General features: G+C 40.0%; 3 protein-coding genes across 3 annotated transcripts; 2 read left to right on the forward strand and 1 right to left on the reverse strand.

The window, feature by feature from the left end:
- Window positions 1-330: 330 nt before the first annotated feature.
- On the forward strand, window positions 331-2,644 carry LOC113684937 (kelch-like protein 21). The gene has a single exon (XM_027202359.2). It carries the CDS (start codon window positions 430-432, stop codon window positions 2,362-2,364), a length of 1,935 nt encoding a protein of 644 aa, XP_027058160.2. The 5' UTR covers window positions 331-429; the 3' UTR covers window positions 2,365-2,644.
- A 543-nt stretch (window positions 2,645-3,187) lies between these two features.
- LOC113684920 (endoribonuclease Dicer-L) lies at window positions 3,188-13,319 on the forward strand. The gene is made up of 11 exons (XM_027202339.2): window positions 3,188-3,508; window positions 4,097-5,532; window positions 5,907-6,073; window positions 6,640-6,781; window positions 7,256-7,401; window positions 8,000-8,111; window positions 8,623-8,802; window positions 9,252-11,819; window positions 11,998-12,175; window positions 12,416-12,491; window positions 12,698-13,319. The coding sequence occupies exons 1-11, from the start codon at window positions 3,295-3,297 to the stop codon at window positions 12,858-12,860; spliced, it is 5,382 nt and encodes a 1,793-aa protein (XP_027058140.2). The 5' UTR covers window positions 3,188-3,294; the 3' UTR covers window positions 12,861-13,319.
- Window positions 13,320-14,726: 1,407 nt separating this feature from the next.
- LOC113684922 (uncharacterized) lies at window positions 14,727-18,360 on the reverse strand. The gene is made up of 6 exons (XM_089213713.1): window positions 17,839-18,360; window positions 17,527-17,641; window positions 16,983-17,096; window positions 16,235-16,348; window positions 15,448-15,564; window positions 14,727-14,863 (listed from the first exon to the last, which is right to left on the reverse strand). The coding sequence occupies exons 1-6, from the start codon at window positions 18,220-18,222 to the stop codon at window positions 14,727-14,729; spliced, it is 981 nt and encodes a 326-aa protein (XP_089069839.1). The 5' UTR covers window positions 18,223-18,360.
- Between the last annotated feature and the right edge of the window lie 260 nt (window positions 18,361-18,620).

Genomic DNA, 18,620 nt, shown 5'->3' on the forward strand with positions numbered 1-18,620 from the left:
TAGTGTTATACCCCATTCACACCAGCAAAACATGTTTTGTTAAACTGGTTTTCATTGAATGAAAATTATAAACAGAGAACTGAAAAACTTGATTTTCCATTGGATTCAAGTACTAGCTAACTTGTATTTCCAATGTGCTACATTCAAGTCAAAAATATTCGGTTAAATAGTTTCTATGAAGAAAAAAAAAATTAAACTGTGTTTAACAAAACAACTTTTAAACATGTTTAAGCTTTGGTGTGAATGGGGCATAAGTCTCTCTTTGCTCGCGCGTGACGACTTCTCGCTCGCGCTTCTCGATCGCTGTCCTTACTAGCTTCCAGTTTCTCCCCCAATTTTTTCCACCACTGAGGAAATAGAGGCGGGCAGCAGCTGAATAGTGTCTGTGCCTTTTAAACAGATTTTGTTCAATTTGGTCACTTCCATACAATGAGTATGATCAAAATCGATTCAAACAATGCTGGCAGTTGTAGACAATGTATTTCTCTCCGCCCAAGCAATGAAAACCTCAAATCGTGTATTGCGAAAGAAGCACTCGACCAGCCATTTGATGTCACTCTTGTTGCTGAAGATGTCGAGTTCAAAGCTCACAAGCAAATTCTTTCAAAAGCAAGTCCCTTCTTTGAAAAGCTGCTTAACAGTGAGATGAAAGAGTCTAAGGAAGGAGTTATTCGCTTGGAGATGTTCACCGAAGCTGTTATGAGAAACACGCTGAAGTTTATCTACAGTGGTCAGGTGGAGATCGCAGCCGATGAAGCTCGTGAGATCATTGCTATGGCCGACTTTCTGTTTCTCCACGACTTAAAAACTCTCGCGGAGGGAGTTTTAGCACCGAAACTAGAGCTGAATATTTCAAATTGTCTTTCAAATTACTATTTTTTCGAGAGATATCAAAGCGAGCAACTTTCTTCCCTAAGCAAAAAATTTGTTCTCAAAAATTTTTCCACCATCTCGAAAACAGATGCGTTCCTGAATTTATCGAGCAAAGAAATCGAAATGTGGATTTCAGAAGACGAAATTGAAATAAATGCCGAGAAAGATGTGTTTGAAATAATTTTAGCTTGGATAAATCGTGACAAAAGAGGAAGAAAGAAGTGTTTTGCTGAGCTCTTTTCTCGCGTTCGCCTTGTTTACATATCGCGTGACTTTCTCTGCAGCAATATTGTGACCGATGACCTGGTAAAGGACAATGATTGCTTAGGTCTCGTTGAAGAGGCTCTGCAATTGATTGACGCAGAAGACTTCGACAATCCATCAATCCTACGTCCAAGAAGGTCCCTCGAGACTTCTGTGTTACTATGTTATGGAAGCAAAGATATTGTGTGCTATTTTCCTCAGGAGCATAAGTGGTGCACAGTGGGTGAGATGCCTTCTAAATATATCAGAAATGGCCCAGTCTTTTCTTGTCATGGAAAACTGTATGGCACTGTTCTAGAATCAGTGGCTACAAATGAGCAATACTGGAAACATGTATCCTATAATCCATATGGCGACAGCTGGGTGCAACTCCCCTCCATAGAGGAAACTAAATATATGCGTCAAATATTTATCAAAGATGAAGATGAAATTTATGCCTTGGAAGCAGAACCCTGTACCAATAGATCTAAAAATTTTGATGATTTTTGTAGATTGCATGCCCGCCGCTTGTTCTGTGATGAAGAGAAACACAGTTTCTCTATTACAAAGTACAACCCTGATTCAAATTCATGGCAACTGATAGGGAGACTGAACCATCTACATTCTAGAGAGGATATGTGCATTGTGGCTCATGATGACTTTGTGTATTTTATTGGTGGAATAAAATGGCAACTAGGGAACAAATGCACCCTTGTGAGTGATGTTGAAAGGTACCACCTTGGTAATCACCAATGGGACAAAATTCCTAACACTCATGTGGTGCGAGATTGGACTTATGGTGCTGCGGTTGGTGGAAAGGTCTTTATTGCCGGAGGAATCAATGCTGGGGAGGCCATACAGCCTTGCGAAGTGTATGATCCAGCAACAAATGTGTGGCAGTTTATTTCAAGTTTTAAGTGTTTCGATTTCAGACCCAAAGATTTGAGAAATCTCTTGTCTATTGATGGAAATTTGTATGCATTGCTCCTTGTGAGTGTGGGCAAATCAGGTTGTAGAGTCAAAGATTTACACTTGAAAATTGAAGGCTATGATCCAGAGGAAGATGAATGGAACCTAAAAACTGAAATAGCTATTTCTGTTTGCAATCACACCTTCATAAATGCCTGTTCCGTAAGGGTTTTCAAAGGGTTCCTTGATAGTCGTCTTCTGCAAAGCTGTGTTCCAGACTTGGTCACAAAATCTACAATGTCATGTGGCTATGACAAAAAGAAATGCTCTGTCATGTGAAAAGTCAAGCATATATTTTTTTTATCCAAAAACTTAAATTTACCAGGAAAGAAAAACATTATTTAAAACCTAAAATAATATTTTGATAGGGTTTACAAACACCAAAAAATAAAAATAATAGAACTTCATCTCAGAAGGAAACTTAATGGTCAAAGAATCAGAAGATGAACAAATATATTCATGCAATGAGAGTAAATTCTTACAAGAATTTTCTAACTTTTTAGAAATGTTAGAAAACTAATCAAGGTGCTAATAAAGAGAAGAAAGACATGGAAAAAAACATTAAACTGTTATGTTATCCACTTTTTTGAGGAGGGGGTTACCATGATGGAGCTCTAAAGTCAGATCATTTTAGCTGGTTTTAAGCACAAAAAACTAAGAAGAAAAATAGCCTTTTTTTTTTTTTTCCCCCGAGGAGAGCCCATATGCTACTCTTTATTTAGCTTAGGGTTTGGCACAAGTATGTCATCAGCATTTTGTTTACTCAAGAATTACCATACAGAGATAACACTGAAAAACGGAATCTGTCTGAACAAAACATCTTTTGATTTATTTCTCTGTTGTTCTGCCTGCTTGTCACCAGTCTCAATGGGTCAATCAATTAGAAGCTTCAACATCCCCACCCGACCCCACCCGGGCATTTGAACTTTTGAAGAAAGGTTTGTCGCAATTCCAGTCCCTTGGGGCAAAAGCAGCGTTTAAATGCCACACTCAAGTGCAGATATGAACCTGGAAATGCATCCATCGATCGGGATCACCATCCCCCCACCCTACACCCATTGGTTAGCGTTTTGTACGGTGCCCTCGTCATTTGGTGAAGACTGGGAACTACCACAGTGGATCTCCCTTTCATTTGAAGGAAAAACGTGAATAATGCACATGTAGTCAAAAAATTACATTACTAGCTCTCGGAATTGGTGTAACGAAGACATGGATGAAATGAAAAGGGCCCAGGAGATGTCGTTTCTAAGGTCACATCATTCTGTTGATTTAGCTGAACGAGTGCTGGCGAGTGAACAAGATTGCGTTGTTTGTGTGTCAAGTATCAAGTCGAAAACATTCATCGCGTGTAATGTGAGTCAAGGATTTTGGAGAAAAAGCGTGAAATGTGGCAAAATAATTCTTCTGGTGGATGATGAGAAAGGTGAGGTTGGGTAGTCAAAGCTATTATTAATACACGCAGCTTTTTCAACAGGGAGCTGCGGTTAGATCCGGTGCACCTTATAAGAGTAATGTACAGTTAATATTTCACGATTCGGTTATTCTGCGCTGCTGAGGTAAACAGAAAGTATTTTACTAAAATTGATAGCGTAAGTCAGGAAACTTACTAAAGGCTAGGCAAATTTTTATTCTACCTGAATAGTTTTCTTGCGGTATTAAAATACATTTAATCTCCAGATCAAAACGCGAGTTCTCTGCATTGCGAGCGATACATTCCTAATAATTTTAACTCCGGGAATTTGGTTTTAAATCATATCATATTGCTTATTTGGTGTTTTTCTTACTTATCACCTTTGAGTTTAAAAAATGTATTAATAATTTAAAGAGAAATATATTTTAGGTCATGTTTAGGGCTGGTAGCTATTAAGGGTTACTTGTGCTAACATTTTAATATGTGGGGCAGAAATCAGGGTTAAGTATCTTACCGATCACTGAATTATCATTGCATACAGGCCAGCTGCATAAAGAGGTGATTAGGATTTCATATTGATCTTCTTCATTATTTTATCAGCCACCATTGTGGAGCCTTTCCTAACAGGAATATCAGAGCAAAGTCTCCTATCTGCCAAAGCATTTTTCAGTAAAACAGCTGTGGAAGATGAGTGGAACTTCATTTTCTCCATGTATAACATCATAGTGACAACAGGGAAGGCTTTTGCATGGATGTTGATTGCTAGAACAGTGGACCTGTCATCATGCAGTTTAATTATTTTTGATGAATGCCATCTTGCCTTAAAAGAGGAGAACCATTTTGCAGTTATACTAAAGCAAATGGAACTGAGTAAACTTGATTCTAGACCACAGATTGTAGGCCTTTCATCACAAATTCTTCGCCATCAAGATTGTTCAAAGGATATGGAAATCTTCTTAACCTCACTGGAGCAGATATTTCATTGCAAAACATTTGTTTCTAGTGATCTTCTGGCTTTGAACCAATATGGAGAATACACTGAAATGGAAATATGTTGTTTTACCAGCAGTCATGTCCAGAATCAACGTATTTCCAATCTGAGTGATATTTTACAAAGTGCTTTGTTATTTCTAAAAGGTTACAGAATAGATCAAGTGACTGACACCTGTGTAGCATTTGTAAGACATGTTTTGACTGAGGGCTACAGGGTTCTTTTATTGTTGGGATCGTGGTGTACCTTGTATGTGGCAAAAATCATTGTTAAGGAGATTGAAAAGCTGGAGAAGAAGTCCATAGACAATGAGATTGTGCTTATTTTACAGTTCTGTAGAACACAGATTAGTTTAGTTATCAGTATTTTAGAACAAGAAAAGTTGGAAATTTCTGAGAATGACTTAACTGATTTAGGAACAATACTTCTCTTTCGCACATCCATGCATTTAAAACCTGAAAACCAGCAGAAAAACGACTCAGAGAAAACTTCAGATACTAATCAGAGCCTATGCAAGGAACCTAACCAGTCCACCGAATCACTTGTCATAGGCCAGAATCCTTCTTGTGAACGTCAAGACAATCCTCAAGCCACAAATCATTCAAAGGTGCAAGCATCTTATGGGACTAAAAGTCAATGCAATGATCCTCTTTGTGTTATTCTTGTTCCTAGCACAATTGTTGCGAAGGCACTGAATTCACTTCTTAAGAAACTGTCCAGTACAGTTTTCAAGTACAGCTTCCTTAGGAGTGCATGCATATATGGTAATAAAGCAAAACAAGAAATGAAAGAGTCAAATTTTTCTGAAGAAGTGGATGACAGTGTAATGGTGTGTGTTCAAGATGGTTCTGTGAATGTTCTGGTTGCAACATTTGAAATTGAACAAGAACTGTATGCCAAGAGATGTAGTCTGTTGATTCGTTTGGGTATGCCAAATACTTACAAGAGTTATTACAGCATAAAGAGTAAACTGAAGTCTGCTGGAGGCAACCTTGTAGTTCTTGTGAGAGAAGAAGAACTGCTTAAGACAGAGGAGAAATACCAGGTACTGTTTATACATGTAATTGGTTCAGAGGAATCTTTGGAATTCATTATGGTGAAACCTGGGAGGAACAGACTTTCTTAAACCTGAAATTACATCCTTCAAAAAATTTTGCTAGTGGCTAAAATTGCCATGAATGGTGCTAGACTGTTTACGAAATAAATGTGAAGGCAGCTTTGAGTTACAACTACAAATTCCAGTGTGGGTTTTGTTCTCAGATGTACAAAATTTGGTGATTTTGCATTCATTTGTTAGTTTGCAAAGATTGGGATCAATAGCTAAGCTAAAAGATGTTTAATTTGAATAGGTAAATATGATAAGTGAGCTTATATTTTGTTTACCTTCACTGCAACTAAAGATATCATTATTGCTTGCAGACTTTTCAGAGGATAGAGAAACTTTTAATTGACAGGTGTCCAAACAGCCAGCCTCCAGGTTCAGAGATAAGGAAACTGTTTCAAGAGAGCCTGGTGGATGTCTATCAACCCTTTGGTGAAGTAGGTGCTGAGGTTGATCTTCTCTCCAGTATTGCTCTGGTTAACAGGTGTGAATGGCAATGTTAAATTTAGTCAAATGACAATTACACAAAGTTGACTGTAATAAACTAAAACTTAGGAGGCTTGTTTGGTCAGGGCCTAGGTTCATATATAACAGTGCAACTTCATAACAGCTGGCATCTTTGAGTTCTTGAGTGATTTGGTCACAGTTACTCCACAGCAGTTCAAAGACAGAAATAGTCATTTTCAAGCATTCCCCCACCCAACCCCTCCTGTTTTTTTTTCTCCTAACACTGGTCCAATCAATGTCAACAGTTGCCTGGAATAGGGGCTTATGTTAAGGTTGACGAGATGTGCCAGGCATGGGGGTAATTTCTCATTTGGGGGCTGGCTGGACAAATGGAAACCTCTACATACTCCAGCCCACCACCCTTTCTCCATTTCAGTGCATCAGTGGGTAATTACTCAAGTCCATAATACATGTTTCTTGGTTTCCTCTTTTTCCCTTGCTTGTGAAAAATGTACTGTGCAAGAAAAACATGATTTACAGATTTCATCTCAATCAGCCATTAAAAAATAACTCTTTTCATCAATCCTATGCACTGTTAACTAGTTATTGCAGCAAGTTCCCCAGTGGTGGAATGGGCAATCCAGTCCCTGTGTGTAGAATACAAGAAGTGTGGTCTGACCAGGAAGTAAAGTTTGTTGCTACGCTGCACCTCCCCCGAAACTCTCCTGTTTACCAACCTACAAAGGTATGATTATTAAAAACTCAGTAATTACCGGGAATGGGAACAATCATGATTAGCTCATGACTTGTGTTACTAAAATTTAATGTTCTCTTTTGTGGTTTTGTTGAACCTCAGCCTGTTTTTATGAGCTTTTTAGTATCCACTGGATATATTTTGGCATGCAATGCTATTATATAAAAGCAGCGACTCAAAAAGACAAGTGTATACTGGAACTTGGTCTTGTGGCTTGCATCCAGATATTGACTCTTTGACTCCTAAGAGTAATTTGTATCTTATTTCTCCTCGCAATATTACCACTGAAATCACACTTTAAGGTCACTAGAATAAAAGAATGATCACCAGATAAAAAAGCTCTTATGGAGTATATTGAGAGCAGTATGGAGGAAATGTATAGTGATGTTAGGGTGCAAACGTTTAACTGGGTCCTCATTCGAAGATTTGTTTCCCTTATTTATTTTCACATATTTTGTCATCCAGGGCAGTGTAACATTGAAGAGGACTGACATTAACGAGGATGAAGTGAGAAAAGCTAGAGTCAAGTGTGAAATGCTTGCTGCTCTGGAGGCTTGTCGACTGTTGCACGTAATGGGAGAACTGACTGACGATCTTCAACCTGTATTCAGGTACACTTAACTAACTTAATACAGTAGAACCCGGATTTAACGAAACTCTATATAACGAAGTCCTCGGTATAACGAACGGTACTCTTCAGCCCGGCCAAAGTTACTGTAAAATGTATTAGACAAAACCTCGATGTAACGAACTTCGATATAACGAAATCCTCGTTATGACGAACACACTGCAGAAGCCCAAACGTCTAACATACCCCGATATGACAAACAACTAACTCGTAAAAAACTCCCTGAAGAAATCTACGACAGTTAGACGAAACGCAATCCTGAAAAGCAATCCTTAATGAATTACTTTCTTCAACACTCAAGGGAAAGTTCCTGTGCGCAGATAACAAATCTACAGAACCCTTGAACCCTAGCACGTAATACATAAAAGATCAATAAATGCTCCATAAATCAAGTAAAAGGAACCTTCAATGCATCAACTACTAGGTGGGATCCACATCACAATGTACCTTCTGTGGGTTCAACATACAGCTTGTAGCATTTCTGTCACATCGCCCTTTTTTCCTCACCCATATTTCAATTGAGAATCATACTTGTTATTCGTGAAGATGATGCACCCCGTGTCTTTTCCAATTCTTCGTAGGTTGCGCGCTTATAATCTTACGGCTCAACATGAACCGTGTGCCTTTGAAGTTGCGGATGGTGGTGTTGGAATGGACGGAACTATAAAGAGAAACCGAGCTTACAGGAAAAAGGTACCAACATGGTTTCCATTTCTCGCTTTGCCTAACCTCGATTTATCCTCGAAATCAAATCAAGTCAACTTTATTCATTCACGGTTATTCCTTCAAGAATTGTAAGATTATGAATAAAATATACATACGAACACTTAGTTACCTCCTGCAACGTTGTACTTCTTCTCGTACCAAAATGATAAAATAGATAATTAACCTGATTTACAAGAATGTCGTGTTACAGATATAATAAAAATGTAAGTGGTTGAAAAATAAATGGAACTCGCTTCGTCGAGATCAGAGACAACGGGTCTTTAAAGATTTTTTCAAAAGAAGTTAAAAAAATTGTCACAGCGTTTACACGGAAATCCTGACAATCAGTTTATTTTTTATTGTTTATATTGAACTAGAAGCATATAACTTAGAACTAGGCTATGTGCCACTGACTCAATGTTATAGCTCTTCTTCAAAAATCTCTATGGCATCTGTTGCACTCGAGGTTTACAATGGCTCTTTTTGATTTCCTTTGCAGTTCCCTACCCTGCTAGAAAACAACTTCCCCGTTTGCGACGAACCATGTTATGTTTATGCTCTCACCATGGAGTTGACCAAACCGTTGAACTTTGAACGTGCTGTTAGGTCAAGAAGTAAAATGCAGTCTACCTCAGGTTCTTACAGTCTTGGGATTCTATCCAGAAAACAACTACCCAAGGTTAGACGAATATACATGGCGTGAATAAGGATCATGGAAGGGTAGGGTGGGTGGGGGGCGGGGAGGAAGGGGAGGTAGGGGAGGTTAAATAGTTCAAAATGAATGCGGCACAGTTGGAAAAGTATGAAGTTAGAAAACTGTCAGAATAATAACGTCTCATTTGAGTCTCTTTTTGTAGTTTAGGACTCTAATCAACCGAATTTGCCCTCGGACTGATTTCGTTTCAACCTTATTGAATATTTCCAAACTTAAAGGAAAATATGAAATGAACCCTCTAAAATGATATTTCATACATTCAACGGATCTTTTTTTGCTAAAAATGTGTTAACTAGAAGCCCCTTATTTGATGGCAATAGAACTGATAAATGCAATTCAAATTGTGATCTTGTTTCCACTCCTCACTTTTAAGCTTTAATTAAAATGAAGATGTATTTTCAATTCTTTCACAGTTGCCTTGTATGGCAATATTTGACAGAGCAGGGGAGGTAACTGCTTCTGTTACTGAGTGCTGTCCTTATCCCATTGTCCTGACCGCTGACCAGCTTTCACTCCTGCAGAGATTCACTGAGTATATCTTCAAGGAGATCGCAAGACCGAAAAAGGAATCTCCAGCAACCTTCATATCGTTTGACCCAACCATTGCTTCCTCTGGGTATTACATTGCACTTCTAAAGGATGTCTCCAGTAGACGCTCTCTCGCTGGCACTTCTCGAAACAATCACAAGGAAATTGCGTTTGATTTCATATTCTCCTTAGAGAGTAAACTTGTCAGCTTTAAAAATCCTGTCTATCCAGGGCCACCTGACATCACCAACGCTGAGATTTTCAGAGATGCAGTTGTAACAGCCTCTTACAACGAGAAACGAAGCCATTACTATGTGGCTGAAATATGCTACGATCTCAGCCCAGCAGACCCATTTCCAAATACTGACGTAGCTGGTACTTTTGCAGAGTACTTTAAAATTCGTTACGATGTGGAGGTATCCTTGGACCAGCCCATGCTAGATGTGGATCACACATCATCACGACTTAACTTCCTGTTACCGAGATACCAGAACTTCAAGGGACAACACCTGGCTATACCAGAGAAGAATTCCAAGCGGTCAAAGAGGTCTAAGGTGTTTATGATTCCTGAGCTGTGTTCCATTCATCCTGTGCCGGGGTACCTCTGGCGGCAGTTGTCCAATCTGCCAGCCTTACTGTACCGTATGGAATCACTTTTGGTTGCTGAGGAGCTGAGATGCCGGATTGTAAGGGATCTTGGTATAGGAGCTGTGGATTGGCCAAATGATGTTCCACTGCCAGTAGTGACAATTGGAGAGATGATGGGCGAGGAAATTCTGTCGGAAAAATATTCTTCTACAGGTGAGAAAAACAGCCAGAGGTCCTCTGCAGTGGCTGAAGACAACCCGAGCTCTTCTTTCTCCACAGACCTTCCCGAAGTGTTTATGGATCTCAAGATTTCCAACCAAGTAGAACTGACTGAGAAATCTGCTGCCAAAAGTCTTGCCGTGGAGCTCTTTCATGATGCCACAGCGTACTGTTTGTCAATGAGTTCTGAGAAGTTTCTGTTTGAAAATTATTGCACTGAAAAAGAATGCAAACCACTCTTTCGTCCAGCACCCCATCAAAGTCCACTGACCTTCAGTAAAGATAAAGAAGACATTTGGCCACAGAAGCTGTCGGATTTTAATGTACCCCTTCCTACAAAGCCCAGAGCATTTGACTGCGATTCAATATTAGTAGATGACAAAGAAAGCGAAGTGTCTGCCATCTCAATTTGGACGGACCCGCTTCTTTCAAACTTCTATCGAACCTGTGGCCCGTCATCATCCTTGATTCTACGTGCCCTGACAACAACCTCGGCTGGAGATGTATTTTCTCTCGAGCGTCTTGAAGCTCTCGGCGATTCGTTTGAGAAATTTGCCATATCTTCTTCCGTTTTCTTCAAACACAGGCTCGAGAACGAAGGCGTTCTATCTTTCCTTCGGGGTATCAAAGTTAGCAACCGGCAGCAGTTTTACCTGGCAAGGCGACGTGGTCTCCCGTCCTATATGTTTACCCGAATGTTTAACCCTTTGGTAAATTGGCTGCCCCCTGGATTCTATCTAAACGACGACAGCAACGCTGGAAACTCGGGTTACGAACATCTCTCCTTGATTCCAGACACATTTTCCGATGAGGTTGATGACGAGGAAGACGATGAAAGTATTTTCGCGGAGACGGAAAGTTCAGGTTACAACGCTGATTCCCAGCAGGGTGAATCCACTGACGTCCAACTTAACTCCTACCTTCATGTCTGCTGCTCTGATAAGTCCATTGCTGATTGCACGGAAGCCCTTATTGGTGCATTCCTTTTGTGTTTTGGATCCGACGGGGCTTTCAAGTTTCTGGAATGGTTGGGTATGGAAATAGCGAGACAGGAGAAAGATGAAAACTTAGTAGATAACTCATCTTCTGACGATTTCGCTCTCGATTCAGTTCCCAAACCAACTTCGACCATAAAATTCCACGATCTACCTCACCAAGCTCCTGAAACAATGGTAGAAAACATGTCGTCAAACGACGTAACTGTTCCTATTCCACCTATCGGTGGGTTCTCTTCTGAACATGGGTCGACTAATGACGAGTTCAAGGACGTGGAGGAAGCTCTACATTATCACTTCCACGACAAATCTTTGCTACTGCAAGCCTTCACCCATTGTTCCTTACCACGGGACTATAACTCTGTCAGAAACAGCTATGAGCAACTGGAGTTCTTGGGAGATGCATTGTTGGATTTTCTAGTAATGCGCCATTTGTACATACAACACAGACACATGTTCCCAGGCGAGCTGACCGATCTGCGATCTGCCGTGGTAAACAACTACAGTTTTGCTGTTCTGGCGGTGAAATTGGGCTTTCCTAGACATTTGAGGTCATTGTCGCCACAGCTGTTTGGCATGGTGAACACTTTTGTGGTAAAGCTGAAAGAGAAAGAGATGAAGCATGCGACAACACATGAGAAGAATAACGAGGTGAGATGAAGTTATAGTAAGGAAGATGCTGCTTCGGGCTATGAATAAATTTATGGAAGAACAAGATGTACGAGTCGAGAATCTCGACTCGCATAACGTCGTTTGATTAAAACCCCCGATGAATGAAGGATGTAGCTCTTCATCTTCCGACTTATAAAAGCTTTCCTTCTGATTCCAGATTTACTCCAGTGTTTTTGTGATGGCGACCGAGGGTAGAGAGGATTCTGAGCAGGTGGAGGTACCTAAGGCATTGGGTGACCTGTTTGAGGCTGTCGCTGGTGCAATTTACTTGGACTGTGGCGCAGACCTTGAAAGGGTGTGGGAAATCTATTTGCCCATTCTCAAGCCCTCGATAGGTGAGTATGCAGATATCTCCTTTACTGAATTACACCTATAGTTAATTTTGCTTTACTTCATTCTGTAACTGGACTCAAAAACGTGCGCCAACTTTTCAACCACTCAGAAGTGAATAAAATTGTTAAAGCCTTGGTCACCTTCATTTTTCCTCCCGTCGAACTGTTTTTTCGTTTTTACTTTGGTTTTGGCCTAACGTTAGTTATGCACAGTTGCTCCAATGTTTGTGGTTTATTCTTTAGATTACTACTCAGACCATCCTCCCATGTCAGCCGTGCGGCGATTGTTGGAGATGATGCCCGGTGCAGCCAAGTTTTCGTATGTACCACTCGTATACTTCATTTATAACGTTTAATTGTGGATACAGTGACATTTCTATTTCGAAGGAAGAACACTTTCGTATAGCTCTCAGACAGCTGTGTCAGTTATGGACCAGTTGATCACAAAGCTCATCAGGTCAATTTCTTTTTTCCTCATTTTGTCTTTTTTTTTTTTCAATTTCTTTTTGTGGAAACACTTTATAGGCCGGTCGAGAGAATGGTGGATGGTAAATTTAAATGTACCCTGACTGTATCAGGTTGTGGAACTTTCGTTGCTACAGGAAGAAATTTCCGAATTGCAAAATCAACAGCTGCCCAGAAAGCGCTGAGGGCTCTTCAGCAGATGGAGTCAGAGACAAAAACATAAAATACATGATTGTCACTGACATTTTCTCAGTTTGACGAAGAAAGGTGACAGATGTATGTCACGAATTGACAAACTACAGATGAACGCTGAGTTAACGCCCGCGAGCACTTTTATTCGCGCGAGCAGCAAAACTCCCGCTGCAAAGTAGTTTTTAAACGACTAATAACGTGGTTATTAATTGGCTGAATTATTAAGTTGCTCATTTTTTAATTTCAGAAAAAGATTTCATTTATTTTTTACAGATTCAGTTTGTTGAGTTTGTTTATCACATCAACATTGATGCAGTCTATTTACCCTTAGTTTTTATCAGTTCGGTATTTTTAATTGAAATTATCAACTACCGCTTGTCAATGGACGGTAAGAGATTTTTATTGCTGTACGAGGATACATTTTGTGTGTTATATTTTACGGTTTACACGGTGCACACATTCTCTAATAAATTACTTATTATTACTTCGAGTTTCTTTTACAAGCCAACTTTCATTTAAATGTGTTATGTATATACAGTTTTTATGAAATTTCTAACTCCGAATTTTGCATTTCTAGTGTTCTGATTGGTTCAATCAACTCCAGTTATCAGCTCATATTCCGAGTCACTTTATATGGAAATGTATTGCACCAATTGTTGCAGAGCTGAAAAAGCTCCCAACATCGAAACGTTCAGGATTTAATGAAATTTAATGAAACAATTATTCCATTGGTGCTTGTTGGCGCGCTTAAGGAATGATTGTTAATTAATCTTATTTAAATACACATAGCACATAGCTGCCCCTAATCAAGATCGAACACCGTTGGTCTTCATGAATATTACTGGAACCTCCACGTTGAACGCGTCAAAATGTGACGAGACAATATATTTACATGTTTGTAATGGCTGTGCAGTTTCATCTCCAAAACATACGTTTACTGGCAGAGCACCGCAGCCCATCTTTAACCTCCATAGATTGCAAGTGTATTATAACGTAACCTTGTGAACAAATGCCTCTACCATCATAACTGGGTACAGTGACAACTAGTTTTAAAAATTCTTATTGTAGCTAGGGTGGGTGCTCGGTTAAGAATGTGATAAATTCTCAGTGCTTGTTTTGCTCATGAGCTGTTTTGTTTTAAAGCGATCTGGTTCCAGTTTTAATTAACCCTTTAACCTTCAGGGCGAAGAGCATCTAATTAATCTCAAAGGTTTCACTGCTAAATCAAACATTAGGTTCATGAGACTTAAGAAAATGATCGCACGCTCGAAAAGCTCTTGGAATAAACTAAATTCTCTTTGTTAGTCCCATAGGAAATGTATAAAGAACAGAAAGGAGAATTTACACGCTGATGTTAGGGTAAAAAGGGTGTTTCTTCAAGGCCTCATTGGTGAATCGATCTACTAAATCTCCCCAACACAATGTAATGGACCTAAAGAGTATTTCCCTTTATCCTTGTCGTTACTCCCAGTGTCTCCAAACCTTAGCTGTGTCACAGGGAGTTTACTCTTATCTGTCAAGTAACCATAATCAGTTCTCTCCCCCAGATCGTTCGCGTCACAGTTACATTTGAATTTTGGAAATTTGTAGCATTTCATGGCTTTGTAACATCCGCATGAGTAGCTCGAAGGGTCAGCTCCACCCCAATAGTTCTGGCGGGTCCCATCACGGGCTACCCACCAAGTATACGGCCCCCCAACTAAGTCACCGTAATTTGCCATAATCCTTGATTTGCTGCATGTGTAACTGATCAATTGTCTGCAGTTTTCGGAGACGGATATCGCCGCGGCCATTTGTTGCAGTGAGTGTGAGTAAGTGACGTCTCGAATAAATGACCCCGGCTCTTCATAACCGTCGACTACCTCGACGCCATAGACGTCGTGGGTAAAAGACACCGTTACCCATCTTCCGTGCAAATCACAGAACACTGAAAAAGGAGGCAGTCCTCCGAAACCGTCGGAATCAATTGTGTAATAACCGCTAGGACCGCCAGGGTTTTGCAATTAACTCCAGCGCACGTCTTTGGTGTGGAAGCTGAAAAAAAGAGTGGCAATTTCACCGTCTGTTATCGTTACTTGCAATGCACCTGCGGTTTCCTTCGCTTGAATTGAATCTCCCGTTGCTGATCAGTGATCATTATCCTCGGATGAAATAAAGGCTTTCCACCAGAGACACTTTTTCTGTCCAAAGAGTATCCCTAGTGCAATACATTTAACAGTATGTAGTAAATGTCCACAGAGACTTTCAGATCTTGGCTATATAAAGCAAATGGGGTGATATGACTCTCTGATGGAATTATCCGGTGGTGCCTGCCCTACATTCGTGGAGAAAATTAAACTTAAAGATGAAGGTGGATTTGGCCTCCTAACAGAAATTCTTAGTTATAACTGACCGAGCTTGCCAGCTCAGGATTACAAGACTCTGACCCCGAAATACGAACATTTTCGCCATAATCCAGCAATGTTAACCGAAAAAACTTGGTCAATAAATGTACAACATATCTATGGAGCTAGATTGCTGTCAAATCTTGAAAATGTTCCCTCAACATCACAAAGGTTAATGCGATTCAAATTTTGGTAGTAGCTGTAGTATGATGCCAGTTTAATTAAGTGGCTTACCAGAACTGCTACAATTTGTGTCGGCAAATCCCTCAGCACACTGACACAAGTAACCGTTAACGGAATCTACACAAGTTCCGCCATTGGCAAATGGGTTGCTGGAACACTCATCCACATCTGAAAGCGAAACAGTGTTGAATATGAGGCTGTAAGTAATAGGGGGAGCGGAGACAGCACAGTGGTGAGAGCGCTCGCCTCCCACTGGTGTGGCCCGGATTCGATTCCCGGACGAGGTGTCACGTATAGATTGAGTTTGTTTTTCGTTCTCGTCCTTGCTCCGAGAGGTTATATCCGGGTCGCCTTCGGTAAAAACAAACATTCTAGTTCGACCTGGAAACAGAGGACAGGAGAATGTCCACTGCTAAATTATTATTATTATTATCATAATAATTATTATCATTGATATAGAGACTTTATACAAGCAGCTTCCCCAGACCGCAACTGCAGCCGCCCATACGTTGTTATTCATTTCATAACCAGTCTATAATTACTCCATCTCAGCAAAAAAGCGGGATATATGTTTTTTTTACATAGTATTTCAAAATAGTTTATGGAAATTGTCCGTGATTTAATACGTGTGATTAAGAAACAAACACCGCCGTCAAAAACACGTCGTCTTTGAATAAACGCTCGATCAAAAACGCTAAAAACGTTAATTTGAGATTTCATTATTTTTGGCCTAACATTAGATTGCCTTCGTCCCTCCGATAAATTTTTTCCTTTCGTTTGGATGGCGCCGGTTTTAGCAGGTGCCTAATAGCCTGTGGCATAGTTAGTCATTCCTTACCTATCTCACAGTGATCTCCAGTTGTTCCAGCTCTGCACTGACACGTGTATCTATTGACTTGGTCTATACAAATGCCCCCATTCTGACAAGGATCGCTGGCACATTCGTTTCTCTCTGCGAGGGGCCAAGATAGGCATGCAAGGCAAAATAAATCCTTAGTTTCAATCGTAATCTCGAGGTCCTTTGTCCGCAAAATAGGCTCGCAGAGCGTGTTAATTCTACATCTCGACATCCCTTCCCAGTAACAATGGCTAACAATGCGTATTAAATTCCTAGTTCTACCCCTTATCTCGAATTCCTTCCTCTGCAAAATTGGGTCTGCAGTCACAAGAATCAGTGCGAGAATTAGATTTTGCTTCTTTTGCTTTTTTGCTTATCTTGCATGATATTCACTCGATAATGATTTCAGCCAGAGACATGTCAGTCTATCAATGACACAAGGTCGAAAGCGAAACGAAGCCTAATGAACTGTCTCCAGAGAGGATAGGCAACGCAGTTACGCAAACAAAAAATATGGAACTTTTTGGTCCTCTGCTTTCAGCTTCATGTTAACCAAAAGGAAAATATTTGCGATAACTTTGAATGATGAACTTTTCCCTCTTGAACTTTAAAATTTTTTTTTCCTCTTGGTTCTGTTTGGTGCCATTTTGGAGCAGAGAGAAAGTGGGAGTTCAAACCAGACATCTTTTTTGCTCTTAAATGTTCACTCTGTAGAGTACTATGCCATAATAACAAAAATATATACAACCTTTATCACAAGTTTTTCCCTCATATCCTGGTTGGCAAACGCAATTGAAGTCATTGACCTGGTCGACACAGGTACCTTCATTTTCACAAGGGTTTGATGAACATTCGTCGATATCTGAAAGGAGTTGGTTTGGATAATCATTGAGTGAGAAGAATGAAATGGCTTTCACTGTCAACTCTGAACTATGCTTACTCTTACAAGCTCACTGACACCTTCCTCTCCTTCCCCCTCTCTGGACCCCTTCCCCTACCCCCTGATGATAAGCAGAGCACTCTGCTGATGAATTAAATAAATGACATAAAGTAGTGAGGAGAGACAGCATCTCCGACTAAAGATCTTAAGTTTTTCGCTTTTGAACGAAATAGTATATACCCAGCGAAAAGTCCCAACATAACTTTGCATAGAATCAAAATTACGTTTTTCTACTCTAAAATTGAAAAGTCTCAGTTTGCTGGTCTCTCCGAGCAAAACAGCTACTACTACCGACATTTACAACAAAAAGCAACTTAATGCTTATTTATTAGGATATTGTTTCTGGACTAACCTGTTTGACAAGTTTCTCCACCAAAACCAGGTTTACAAGAGCATGTAAACTCTCCTTTTTCGTAGTTTGGAATGCATTTTCCACCGTTTTGACATGGCCAGCTAGAACATGGTGTCTGAAATTTTCGAGAGTCTTTTTTGATCAAAGCCAAAATAATTTGTTGAAATGGAACTCGCATCTCGCAAAAAATACTGGTTTTGAGAATTATGACTTGAAAAAAAATTAAGAGGGAGGTTTCGTAGAAGTATAAACAAAGAGCCTTCATTGCATGAAAGGGGTTGTAAAATGTTTTACAATCAATTCTATGCATACCCTGATACTGTAATGATGATATTCTTGTGAACTGACCAGCTGGCCTGGACTGGCAGAGTATTTATCTTCGTTTAACAACTCGCATGGAAATTGTCCGTCTAAACGTGGAGATGAGGCGACGTTGAACGAGGAACATGGTGGATTATTAACACAGCTCAGAGTACACTCTCTGTAGTTGCTCACAACGCTCGATAAACCAACTGATACTTGAAGACGATGGTACTTGTCAACTGCAAAATTGCCATACGATACTCGAGTTAAGGGTACTCGGACTCCTCGTATTGAACCGCTTCTACCGTCTACATAGTTGTGGGCCGTGATAGGAACAAGAATGATCGGAAATAAAAGAAAGAGAAGCTTTAAAATGTATCGTTTAGCCTGCATAGCAACGAAAACCTGCACCTGTTGACTTGGTGTTCGCTCCTTGCTCTGCAAAGTCACACAGAAAAGCTGTGAAAAGCACGGGGGTCTTATATGATGATTATATGTGCTGCGAGGAATATTTATGGAAATAGTGCGAGAATTCAATTGCCCTTTGTGACTTCATTCTATAAGAAATTAAGTCGGCTTTATCCCTATTGAAATCTATCAGCGCTTTTTAACACATTGTGCTTTTAAGTGACCCTACGTAGTTACAATAATAAAAGTAATTCACACTTTAGACCTTTGTGTGTAATTCAGCTGATAATTGCTAAGTATCCTCAAAACGATAGCGCATGTGTTAAGTCTTAAAAGTAGGTAGTAGGTGTATTAGTGTTTCTGAATATGCATCTTTGCGACGT

Source organism: Pocillopora damicornis, chromosome 7, assembly GCF_964200805.1.
Source record: "Pocillopora damicornis chromosome 7, jaPocDami1.2, whole genome shotgun sequence".
NCBI lineage: Eukaryota > Metazoa > Cnidaria > Anthozoa > Scleractinia > Pocilloporidae > Pocillopora > Pocillopora damicornis.

Coding starts and splice junctions, on each gene's coding strand:
- LOC113684937 (XM_027202359.2), top strand. CDS start 430: ATGAGTATGATCAAAATCGATTCAAACAATGCTGGCAGTTGTAGACAA.
- LOC113684920 (XM_027202339.2), top strand. CDS start 3,295: ATGGATGAAATGAAAAGGGCCCAGGAGATGTCGTTTCTAAGGTCACAT. Junction 3,509..4,096: donor TCTGGTGGATGATGAGAAAG/GTGAGGTTGGGT, acceptor TTATTTTATCAG/CCACCATTGTGGAGCCTTTC. Junction 8,803..9,251: donor CCAGAAAACAACTACCCAAG/GTTAGACGAATA, acceptor ATTCTTTCACAG/TTGCCTTGTATGGCAATATT.
- LOC113684922 (XM_089213713.1), bottom strand. CDS start 18,222: ATGCAGGCTAAACGATACATTTTAAAGCTTCTCTTTCTTTTATTTCCG. Junction 17,097..17,526: donor TGGAGAAACTTGTCAAACAG/GTTAGTCCAGAA, acceptor AACTCCTTTCAG/ATATCGACGAATGTTCATCA. Junction 15,565..16,234: donor TGGAGATCACTGTGAGATAG/GTAAGGAATGAC, acceptor TTTCGCTTTCAG/ATGTGGATGAGTGTTCCAGC.